This window comes from Rhea pennata, chromosome 6, assembly GCF_028389875.1.
Source record: "Rhea pennata isolate bPtePen1 chromosome 6, bPtePen1.pri, whole genome shotgun sequence".
Taxonomy (NCBI): Eukaryota; Metazoa; Chordata; class Aves; order Rheiformes; family Rheidae; genus Rhea; species Rhea pennata.
Genome location: NC_084668.1, coordinates 27,375,150 through 27,388,148, shown reverse-complemented (window position 1 = coordinate 27,388,148; position 12,999 = coordinate 27,375,150). Strand labels below are relative to the sequence as shown.

Here is a 12,999-nt window from a genome sequence, read left to right as displayed (position 1 = left end):
AATTAAAACAAAGTTCTGTCACCATTTTAATATTTATTTGTCATTGCAATTTTCTTTCTCTCCCTCTTTTTTTTTTTTTTTTTTTTTTGTAAGCAACTGTCAAATTCCTTGTATCCAGAGTAACCACACTGCAGGAATTTCACTTCCACCAAATAACACTTTCTTCGGTTCCATGCTTGATTTGAAGTCCCATGAATGACAATATTCACTGGACTAGACCCAGAAAAAAATTACTTTTAAAGTGTTTACTAGTTTCAGGAGCGGCAGAACTGCTAAATGAAAGGGTAGGAGTTAACTGGAAAATAACATATTTAGTATAGCTCTCACTGAGAATTTGTAGATTTTTTTCTAGAAACTCTCAGAAGATATCAGGATCTTTACCCTGACTTACAGCTAGTCCCTCTGGATAACAGAAAAAAACTGTCCTATACACATAATGTGAAAAGAAAGAAAAGAGAAGTTTTTTCCATGATCTGCTTTGTCTAGATAGTGATAGGCAGTGATTTGACATATTTCTAAAAGCAGAAAATTATTTTGAAAAGCTGAAATCAGAGGCAGAAAACTACATAGAAAAAAATGTGAATCTTGACAGGCAGCAAAAAGTAAGATCATGACTAGCTAAAAGGCTTTAAAAATATTTCAACATTAAAACTTCTTCATTTTCTAAACACTGCTTGTGTTTGAGCAAACATCCTCAAGATCTTTAAGATCTTGACAAAAACTAATCTGTGATGGTGTACTCCTATCTACTTCTCAAATTAATGAAGTGAAGGGTAGGCAGGGTGAAACCAGATGAACAAAAAATATCTGGTGATGGATGTCTGATCATTTTTCCTTTACCTAATTTCTCCATGATTGGGTCAGGAAAATAATTTTACATAGTATGGGGATCAGTTTCTGGGTCTTTCTAGGCTAACCAAACTTTACACTATCACTCTGTTCTGTAAGCAATAAATATTAGATCTAAGAAGAGATTTTAGCCATTTCAGTAAAATCTACTAAATTGCTACATTTTACCATGTGAAAATATTTGTTGCTAGAATAATATTATCTCTCTGAAAGTTATATGTTGTTAATTCGTGGAAATTTTGTAAAATTCATAAAAAATTGTGCATAATGTAATGTTCATTTTCTTAGTCATATACAGTCTAAGACAGATCTCAGTATTACTTATTCTTTTTTTACTGATTTATAATTTCCCTCAAAAGTAATTTGATTTTGGCAGTATTGCATACTTGAATGTGGAAATTTAGCGCTCTTCTGCTCTCCCTCCATCCCCTAATGCAGTTGCAGGGGATGACCAACCTTTCTGATCCTTCTTGTCACACATTAAAAACTTCACCTCACTAGGAGTGTTATGAAAGCTACCAAGCGCATTTTAAGAGTTAAGTTGAAAGGAAGCTTCAGTACTGGGTCACAGAGAAGAAACAACGGCAGCAGAGCCTTTCCTTTCTTTGCAGGAAGGTGGCATGCAGTTCCAGGGTATGGCCAAGATGTACAGCTACACATGCGATGATGTTGAGGTGCTGGTTTACTTCTGCAGTAGCTGGGTTTCCTGTTACCATCAAGCCCAGTGGCAGCACAGCTTTGGTATTGCCCCTGGAGGTGCTCAGGAGATGGCATCTCTCCTGAGCCATTCTCATTTCACCCAGAACCATGGTGAGCCACTGCTGCTTTACAGCTTTCTTTACTGCCTCTGTTCACTCTGGTTGAAGTCTTCCTGATTTATGTTCATGTGACGTCAGAGTAAGCCCTTGAGTTTGAATTTCTGTTGAGATTTTTTTCTTGCAAACAATAATGATTTGCTACTGCCACTATCTGATTTTGGTTGTTTTTGTTTTCCTCACTAATGTAGTATTGGTTTGTTTTATGTAGTTTTGGTTATACCGGCTGCAAACACCATATTCTGCTTCAGCCAACTGAGGTTATTAGGTTATGAATGCTAAAAATTATGAGCAGTGCTTTAATTTGCATAGTTATATCCACACATCATCCAGAGTGAATAAAAGCCAGATTGTAAAATAATTACAATCTCTTGAAGTAGAGCCAGCCTAACAGACCAGATCCATCCATCTTCATTAATTTGTGTACAGCTCTTTTACCAGAACAAACTTTCTGAAGGTACTCGCATGGGAATGCTGAAACAGCTGCACAACTTTTATTTTGAAGAAAAAAAAGTTGAGCCTCGGAACAGTGTGTTTTAAAGAGAGAGAGAGAGAGAGAGTGACTCTGCATTTAAGACTTTGACCAGCATGTGTAAGAAGTGTTCTCATGGCTGGAATAATCTAACAAATTTTTACCTGGGTAGCACTTGGCAAAGCTTCCCTTTTTTCTTGCACAGTTGAAAGGAATCCAGTACTATTTCGTGTTTCAATCAAATTGACTCCAGTGCTTTTGCACAGCCTGCACAGTTTGGTAGCGCACGGACGTGCCTGGCTTATGTGGCCTCTATGGCCCTTTTTTGCTCAACAGTCAGAGAGAGGGAGGGAGGCTTCCCCCAGCACCAAAATATCGTTCTGTGTGCTCTCGGCAGCACAGTAGCTAAGAACAAGTTTCCAGATTACTGCCTGGCCTTTTTGGAGTTATTTGCTGGAAGAAGTCTTTTTTCCTTCTTTAAATGGATGATTGTGTTTCAATCAAGAAAAAGCATCTCCAAAGACCAATCTTTAGGTAAGTGATGTTATGGTTACTTTGAACTGAAAATGTTATGAACTTTACTCTCTAGATCCTACTTGCTAACTTAAATTTCATATGCAAGCACAGAACAAAATAGTTTAAGAGAAATAGTTTAAAGTTTAACATTGCGTATCCTAGTAACATATTAGATGTTTTGGTGCTCAGAATATATTTCATCCACTTGTACTGAGACTTTGTGGAAGTTCTTTTTCTTTCCTCTCAGTCATCCCACATTTTTTTGTGGGATTGGCTTTATTATGAAAGAGGACCAGCATAGCTCTTGAAAACTTTTTGTTTTGTTTTGTGTTTGTACAGCTCTGCAGTCCCTCAGTGTATTCTGGAATTATAGAGCTCTTTAAAAGCGGAATATTGTTCTTGATTGATTTAGCTGATTGTGTCTGGATGGCAGGATTTTCATACTTGAAATGATACACCTTTCAGAGTCAAGTAGCTTGCTTGCAGAGACTTGCAGCTGAGTATGAAGTATAGCTAATCCATAGGACTTTTCTGATAGGAAAGGTTCAAGTTTAAGGAGTAACAAGTAGAGGTTTTGTGAGGTGATTCTTCACTGTTTCCAACACATGTAATTTTGATCTATGCAATGTCTTTTGGATTTCTAATTGCTTTATATTTTAAATTCAATTATAAAAATTCTTTTTACAGACCTAGGTTACTTCTGATTTTTACCCTAGGAAATTCCTTTCTTTCTTGTGGCCAGTTGTAGTTTCAGATCAAGTGACCTTGCATGGGAAATAGCATCTATCAAACTATTATGAACAAAGATTCAGTGGCTATAAAATTAAATAAACCTTCAGTAGTTCACACTCCTGTTCATAACTGGTGGCATCTTTAACAATACTCTTAACTCTTACTGGGTGATCTCAATAGGCTGTTCTAACCACAGTGTTGATATGACAAATAATAGAAGGTTATAGATGACCCCAGAGCAAATACAGGATTGTAACTTATTGGATGGCCTTTGCTGATGTCCTAGATTATGGAATGGCAGTAATGGTTAGTAGCCAAGCTTCAGGGTAAATTCAGACGGGTAATAATCACAGGATTTTTTATGGCTATTAAGTACGGAAAAATTTTTCAGGAGTGTTACTGTTATGGTATAGGAAGGAAATACGGATGTTATAAGGTGCTGTGAGAAGAAAATGGCGTAACTATCAACCTTAATTTAGAATGTCCTAAACTGCGTGGATTTCCTATGCAATTTGCGTCGTAGATTAAACATTTTGTACCCTACTTTAACAAATTTAACAGTTATTTTGTAGAAAGCTTTTGATTGATGATTAAGAAATGTTCGATATTCCCTTGAGTGATATCTTTATATTTAGGCTTATAGCCTTAGTTCACTATATTTTTGTTTAAACATCAACAGTCATTATTGAGGATTTATAATAAGCTAATATAATAAACTGTGACATTTAAAAAATTTATTTTAAAGACATTCTTTGCAGACTTTTGGGGCTGTTAGAATTGGGGCACAATAAGTGCGTATTTCCTGATGTTTTTGGAAATCTGCTATAGAAATCTGGTGTAGCTAATTCAGTACTAGGTGGTTTGCAAAGGCTTTCTTATGGATGTTTCAGTAAATTGTCTTTTGGGAGGAAACTTTAACTCAGTGAAATCAAAGAAGTTTCAGCATTTCTTGCCTGAACCATTTCTTGCAAATCAGTTTTAAATACAGAACTGCAACTAACTAGTGTTGGCTCCTTTAATCCCAGACTCGAAAACTGCTAATATGGAAAGCCCCCTCAGATTCCATGGCACCAAAGTTATTCTCTGGCAAAGGATCTCTCTTGTCCTACAGTAAATGCTTAAGAAGCGTTTCCAAGGTCAAGACCAATGTAATATTTTAGGCAGCTCAAACAGAACGACAATCTCCTTACGCCATAAAGATTATATCATGTACAGTAAATACAGATGCTATCATAGTATGTTAAACAGCTGATTTTTTTTTAATGTGTGTTCATTTTCCTTATGATTTTGGAAAGTATTTCCCAACTGAAAAAGTGTGCTTACAGTAACATGAAGATTTAGTCTCAGTTCTTTGAATTCAGTAATTCCCTCTGCATTTAAGTGAGGTGGCTTTATAAGGCACAAACCTTGCATCCAGATAACTGAATTGTCATTTCAAACAATTCTTTCCTCAAAAATTGAGGAAAATAACAAATTACCCATATTATTTTTGCATTTCTGTCCATATGTCACCTACATCAAGCACTAACTGTGGTTGTACTTCTACATCAGAAGTACATATGAATATCTTCCTTCCTACTAAGCAAAGTTAAATCTACTGTGGATCTATACTTTTACTTGAGTTGCTTTGAAGGTAATGTGAAAAATAAACTCAGTATTTATTCTAAACAATCCCTTAAATATCACCAATACTCTGCATAATAGTAGGAGAACTATTATAATTTCAGACTTGAAAATCAGTAATAAAAAGATATTTCTGTTTAATTTTCAAACTTTTTGTAATACTTGCATTCACGGAGGAGTAAAAATAGGAATATAATGGGAAGGTAGTGGAATTCTGATATTTCCTACCCAGTCATGCTTGAAAATAACTAAAAAAAAAAAATCATTCAAGAAATAGAATAAAAAAAAAGCCAACTAATATATAAATGCTTACTTAAGCATATCAGTTTGGATAAAAATTGGTAATTGCATCAGAAACCAAGCTCCAAATGCTTAGAGATTCCCACTTCCCTTAGTATCAGAAGAATAGCCTGTTATATGCAAAGAGATATTTCAGCACATGTCATGGCTTGGGTATTCCCTAGCTGTTTTAATGCTAGTATAAATTACTGAAAACATTCCATGTTTATTATTAAGAATTGCTATGTATTGTGCATATTTGCTGCAACTGGAGATGGTCAAAATCATTCAAACAATAAACAAAAACAATTTTACCAAACCAAGCAGTGGGGCCTCATAGCTCTGATGTTTCAAATTGGCCTGAAAAAAAGCCATATAAAATGCACTGTAGGGAACACATCCTTCTCTGCCAAGGGCATAGATTAAATGGCATAATAGATATTGTTATTCCAAATTTCTATGATTTCTATTAAAATAAGGAACTATACAATTCTTTACTCAAATCTTATACTGAAGCTGATGTTTTTCTGTACTCTACTTTGGTCTTCTTTTTTTGGTATAACTTTGGTCTTCCTGTCTTGACAGTGAGTGGAAGCAAAAGGCTCAGAATATTATGAGAAAAGTTGTTCTTCTGTTATCTCTACTTTGGTAGGATTGAAGTAAGGCTGGAATTTTTTTCAAGACATCCACAAGAGATTTTTCAAGATTTCCAGAGCAATCGCAGTTGGATAATACAGAAGAATTTGTCATTGCTATATAATATCTTTTATTTAAGGCTCTTAATGTATTTTAAAAATGTTAATGCATTAGCTTCAAATTACCTCTCTTTTCTGTTGTGCACATTCTCTTGAGCTCATGATTTTGGATTAACGGTTTGCACTCAGAGCAGCGGGGACAGGAAAACATGGCTCATGGTGCTGAAAGCAGGAGAAAGAACAAGAGTGAAAAATACTTGTTTTCCCATTCTTCAGGGAGCTCTATTATTATCTTTTCTATGGTTTCTGCTTGTCAAAGAAATTCCTCGTACTGTTGCCGTTGTTGCAGAATCTTTGCTTATTATATATAGGAATATTGTGTTAATTGCAGTTATCTAAACCAGCTCTCTCTGTACTTCAACTTCTCCTTTACAAAGAAAATGGCCCAGTCCTGTCTCTTTGGTCTCTGGCTTGCCATCCTTTAAAATATGTACGGCTGATGTTATCCTAGGATAAAATGAGCTCCAAAAGCTGGGTGCTGAACCTTACTGTATCCCACTGGCAGAAGTTATTTTCAGATAGTTCTTATACCACCACTGGGCATTTAGGTAATGCCGAGTGGCAACTGCACAGTAGACTGCAAATGTTTACAAAGATTTGGTTTTCAGAAAATGTCCATACTGCCATAAATTGTGAAAGAAAAATAATCCATATCAGTAACTTCTGTTTTTATAACTTACATATAATGTAATAAAATGTAGAAACAGCATGCTCTGTGACTTCTAGACATTATAATTTGTTGGCAGAAGCTCTCTTCCTCTTAAAAAAATACACTAACAAATGTTTTCTAGCAAAAAATAACCAGCAGTGAAATGCCCTTACATGGCTTCTTTTTTCTTTCTTTCCTTTCTTTTTTTTTTTCTCCATCTAGAAGCACAGAACATTCAAAAGACCCTTACCACAAGCAAGCATATCCTCTTATGAGAGAACACTAATATATTAATTTTTTTCTATTCATGAGTTCTACCTTTTCTCTTTTTAGCCTATGGTTACCATGCAGTATGGTGATGTTGAATATATATGCTTGTATTTTGCATGGGCATACCTGATACTTGCAATTCTTCACCCAGTGTCCATAGAAAAGGTACAAAATTAGGTTGTCATGTGAAAAGGAAGCATATAGCTCTGTAGTAATTGTAGAAACAATTGATATTCGTGTGGGTGGCCTAAAAAGTAGTATATTTTAAAACTACACAGGGGCTGCTTAGAAGCTCATAAAAATTGCTATTTTCTCCCTTTTTGTTTAGTGGCCTTCTACTGATTCAAATTATTATCTTTATACTTTGTATAGGGAATAAGCAGATGTGTGGGAAACTTTGCTAGGTTTATGTTGAATTATGTACTGCAATTACTATGAATGTACATTATATATCATTATTGTTAGTGATCGCCTAATTGTAAATTAATGTAGCATATTAATTTAATGAGTGGTAATTTATTCCTGTACTGTAGGAGGGAAGTGGGCAGGGAAGAGAAGATGCAGTCATCATTTGTTCTTGCTTTAAGGAAAGGGTTGAACACAAAGGTACAGCTCCCCAGGAAAAACCTGGAATCACTATTCGTTACTTGACAATCCCTTGCCCTAATGACAAAGTAATTTACTGCAACTTCTACAAGGCTACGTAAAGTTCACGGCTATGGCCCTCCTGTGGCTGATGTTGCTACATTGCCACCTACTTACCCTTTTGTATTTTCTCCTGACATGCTGACTTCTACCTATTCTTGTGTGGCTCTAATGGCTATGCTGATGGGTAAATACCCAAAGATGCTATACAGCTGTCTGTTGGTTTAAACTGTTAATAATTTTTTTAAATGGTTGTGCATTAGAAGAGTTAACTTAGAAGTCAGGACTGTGAGAAAGTTGACGTAAAAAGTAATGATAGAGAAACTGGGCTTTGGGAGGAGGATCAAGAGAAAGAAGAGCATCTGCCCGAGACATGGTAAGATGATGTGAGAAAGTAATTTAACTGAAGCAAAAAATGAAAACATTTTTGAGGAGTATCTAGACATTAGAAATGGTGTAAAAGGATCTTAGAAATCCAGGCAAGTAAATTGCACTGCTTTTGAGAGCCTGACAATTCTAGAAGACAGTGGAAGGAAGGATGAAGTATAAAGCAGTACATCAGGAAACTGTGTAGTCAGTGGCATTTTGTAAATCAGAAAAGCAGAAGACAGGATAGTAGATGAAGTAAGGAGAAGCCATGGATAATCCAATTTCTAGAGAAATGATACACATTCTTTTCAATAAGTAGATTGAAAGGAGGCAGAGCCAAGTACAAAAAAGTACAAAGGAAAAGAAGCGAATGTCTAACATTTGCTTTTATAGCTTGAAGCTATTCAGACACATTTGAACAGCTGTCCAAATGTTAGTATTCAACCCCTTAATCATACTAGAAGGTGAATGAATACATTTTAGGAATTTTAGCAAGAAAAAAACCCTGCTTTAAATGAAATGAGGTAGTAATGCATTACAGTGTAGCATGCAATATAATAATATGGGTAACTTGGCCATAACTAGATTGAGGTAGGACATTAGAAGAACGTTTGTAGCCAGCCAAGTGATGCTAGTCTGGAAAAGTATTTCTGTGAAAGTGATGGAGGAAACTCTAACTTGTTCCTAAGATAGCTTTATGAAGGGGATTATTTATTATGGTAGTTTTGATAGCAGAAAACAAAATCTGGTGATAGATGAGACCTGTTTGCATTTTTTACATATTAGTATGCTAAACTTCCTAACTGAAGGCTGTTCATTAATGAGAATGTAATGAGAATGTAATGAGATAGAAGGACCTTCACAAGAAAGTCAGATTATGCCTCCCCCAAAATCAGAAAGAGGCAATTTTTCAGATGGTAGCAGAAGAGCAGCAGCAGATCAGGCATTGTCAGTGGCTTTTTGGACAAGTTAAGAAGGGAACAGAAGAACTTTTGCAGTTATCACTGAAGAAATAGGAGTGATGAACAGTGAGACTTTGTGGCAAAACTTCTTCAAGAAGAGAATGTGAAGAAGGCACAAGTGTCAAAACTTTCAAAAACCTTTTCAAAAAGTTTCATTTTTTTCCTGATGAGGATTTTTTCCCCCTATTTTTCTCTGAAAGATGAATGAAAATGTAATTTAATCTGGGGAGGATTTGACCTATTTTGGAGGCAGATTTGAAATATGCAACTATTTGGGGCCTTGGCCATTTTGTGAAAAAATTGTATTGGAAGTATGTTTCGTCAGAGCTAATATTTCTATCAGCGCTAATAGCCTGCTAAACTACGTTCTCGACTTTTTGGGGGACAAAAGTGACAATGAATGAAGCAGAAATGCCATAACTGGATTTGGTGGAAAGGCAAGCATTAGCTTCCCCCACAGATCAATAGTGATTTCTACATTCAAAGTGGTAGGAACAGGAGTTATAGTAAAAGATGAGAGTCAATTTTCTACCTCACAGAACTTGCAGCTTTCAGTTTGGTGGCAGACATTTTTACTCCTTCTTTGCATTATCCTTTTCTGGAAAGTCATAGGTTAAAATGGCCTAGTATAATTTAAGAACATTAATTTTGGATTTCCTGTGGCTGAAGCACTACTTACAGTTCCCCCAGAATACGTTACCTATCTTGTCTCATTGTAGCGAGCTTCATGTCCATGCAGGAAAGCTGTGTAAGAAAACTATCGCTTGTCTATGCTGATTCGCCCATGTAGTAGAGTCACATATGTTGTGGTTGGTCAGGGCTCTTGAGATGCTGGTTACTATTTGTTTGTTAATCTGCTTGGAAATTATCTCCATTATATAGAAGAATAGGAGCAGAGTATGTCTGGAAGACGCAATGTTTAAAATATTTCTTTCTTTTTTTTCTGCCACAGACTTAATATTCCAGTATACTCAGTATTCACAATACTTTTGGCTTGCCCTCCCTTAAAAAGATATCAGACAATGTCATTAAATTGATTTGCAAGCTAGGAGATAATAATAAAAACAATCCAATCCAATATTCTGTTTATTACTGGACACTATGAAAATCTTGACTTCTCTTCTGAAATGTTTAATTTGCTATTAAATCAGCTCACACTTGCAAACATTAATTTTTATTCTCTGATATTTCTCCTTCTATGTACATAGTGAAGGCTAATAATGGAAAAAATGACACAAAACTGTCACCTAAGACACAAAACTACCCACCTAAGAATGATAACTATATTGAACTGATTTTTTTAAAATAGGCAAAGGTGAAAACAAGATTAGACAAGGCATTAAAGAGAGTTTATACTTTAAATATAAAAACTTTTTGACATGACTGTGATGTCTATGAGGAAAATGACAAAGTTATTTAGAAAATTAGCAGAGCCAAAAGAGAGGCTGAGGAGTGGTTTATAGAAAACTTTGGGATTGTGATCTCAAAATATTTTCTCAGTCCTACTGTCAAGAATAATTTTAAATTTGTTTAAAAAATGTGACTTTTGGTCACCATGGTGGACAACTGCATTGGCTGAGAATAACATACAATATCTAATCTTGCTGATATGACCATTTAAAATGAATGGTCATTTAAACATTTTTTTTCTCATCTTGTGATTAGAAATTAGCATAAATCTGTGGTTTCCTGAGATAAGCTGGTAGTATACAATTATTACTGTGTTGTCAATTAGCAAGTTAGTAGGCCATTTGGGGTATTGTATTTGAAATATTACCATTTGCTTCAGTGTTCTTTTCTGGCAGTCTGGTTTTACTTAGAGATGGGAACCTGAGAGTCGGCATTTTAGGAAGTGGAAGACACAAAGCACTTGAAAACCCAGGCACATATTTCTTCATGCATAATGTGGGATCAGCTGGAGATCCTAACTTGGCTAATATAAGTAGTTTGCTAATCTTAATATCTTAACTCATATAAATAATCTCCTACATAGCCTTAACTAAAAATCTGCACCTTCATTTATGTATCATGATCTTAGTGTGAAATTAGCCTGGCCAATGTAAAACTAGACAGACAAATTGAGATTTCTTCTGGTACCAAACATAATTCATTTTCAGCTAGCTTGGGTATCTCCACAAGACATTACATTGTGTTGTGGAGACATAACAAGATTTTTATTTTTAACAAGAAGCATGCGTGGAAACATAGAAAAAGAAGTATTTTCCATTGCTTCATCTTTCAGTTTTAAAATTATTAGTACAATACTATGAGATCTAAGTGAAGAATGTTGGATGATTACAAAAAAGAGCAAGAAAAAGCTGCAATAATGGAAATATGATTTATAGATCAAATATTTGCAAAAATTATATGCCTGGTGAACTGTTACCATATGTGCTTTCTGAGCATGGATATTCATAAATCTTTGAGGTATTATGAAGTCTGTCCTCAAATTGTTAGTCTTTAAGATTACATTTTACCGTAACAAAAATGAATCCAGTGTTTATTATTATTAATTTTTGTACAATGTTAACATTTAGTAGGCTCAGTCTAGATTGAGATCTTTTTATGCTAAGAGGTGTCCTGATGACATTTTGATGACAGCTTCATAAAAAGTTATAAATATTAGCAATCTGATCACAACCATAGAATAACTAATAGCGATGGCTGTGAATGAGTGTTCAGTGAATTGAGGAAAAGTCAAGTCAGACATCTAGTTGAAGTTGGAGGTGGAGATTGGTTCCTAGTTAAGAATGGAGGAGGAGTCAAGTGTAGCTATTTTTTAAATGGAGAAGAGCGCTACATTCTTGTAGGGAGAGGGAGACCTGTGTTTTGGAAAGGATTGAAGAGAGAGCTGCTGATTGCAGGCGGGAGAAAGCATAGGAAAAGGGGCAAGTGGGAGGATCAGGAATGGGGAAAGCAGAGGAGACCACATTTGCACTGTAAATTAGGCCTGAAGAATCTCAGGTTCATGGCCTAACTTTCCGGCAACTTTTTTTTCAGACAAAAAACAAACACAGAACTGTGGGTTACAAGCACACACCTTCTTTACAGTGTGGGTAGGAAAGATCACAAAGAGGTACTGATGGGAAGAATCTGTTACTAGTCAAAGAAATTAGATAGAAAGAAGAGGATGAAAAAGAAAAGGGGAAGTCCAGACATATGCAGATACTGATAAGATTGTGTAAGGGATGGAAATGAGGGGATTAAAACATCCAAAAGTGGAAGAGACTCTTCAGGATACAAAAGATAGTGTCAGAGACAGCCTGGGAAATTGGGTAGGAATTTGTCAGTTGAGAGTAAGAGGGGGATGAGAAAACTTTACAGAGATGATGTGAAGGAAAAAGATATAAAAAGGAAATAAAGAGAGAAAACTGGATAATGAAGTGAAGGCAAAATTGAAAGAGGGAAAAGTATTTGAAAAGAGAATGAGTAATGCAAAATGTAATGAGTAATGTGGAAATGTAAAGACAAGCAGGTGGTAAACTGACAAAGAAATTAATGAGAATATGGTCATTTGCAGTTTTACATGCTTACTCATCCCTAATATATTACAACATAAATTGCGTTAATTACTCCATGTTATCTCTAGGTAGTGTATGATGACTAGTGACACTAGTGAAATATATTAAATATTTATTGCCATCCTGATGGTCTGTTTGGGACACTGCTGCTGTGGTGTTTTGTATTATTTCCTAGGCAAACTTTTCCAATGTTAATTATGAGACATTTCGAGATTAGTAGTTTAGTCATATTCCATCTGGCATGAGTGAGCTTTGTAATATTTTTTCAATATTAATTTTGAAAGTTTCTTACTCCTTAATGTACTACAAGGAAGTAGGGCTCTGAAAAAAACACTCAGGAAGCAGATCTTTGGGTTTTCTTTTTGAGTTTGCAAAAATAGCGTAAAGCAATTTCCTGCTCGCCAGAAATGTTGGCATTCAGCTTTCCTCCAGACCTGTAACTAGTATTTGAAACATTGCCCAAGGTAGAGAAGTAAGCTTTATTCTTTCAATATTGCCGATTTCTTGGAGCAAAAAAGTTCACAGTTTTTGTTCAAACCTTA

The 12,999-nt window shown here is 35.4% G+C and overlaps 1 protein-coding gene across 3 annotated transcripts in view; it reads left to right on the top strand.

The window, feature by feature from the left end:
• Nucleotides 1-2,257: 2,257 nt before the first annotated feature.
• Nucleotides 2,258-12,999, top strand: part of PDE1A (phosphodiesterase 1A) — a 118,629-nt gene continuing 107,887 nt past the window's right edge. For all 3 annotated transcript variants that reach the window (XM_062578437.1, XM_062578438.1, XM_062578439.1), the window contains exon 1: nucleotides 2,258-2,670. In XM_062578437.1, coding sequence (XP_062434421.1) covers nucleotides 2,618-2,670 — 53 coding nt within the window. In that variant the 5' untranslated portion in view covers nucleotides 2,258-2,617. The remainder of the gene's footprint in view (nucleotides 2,671-12,999) is intronic.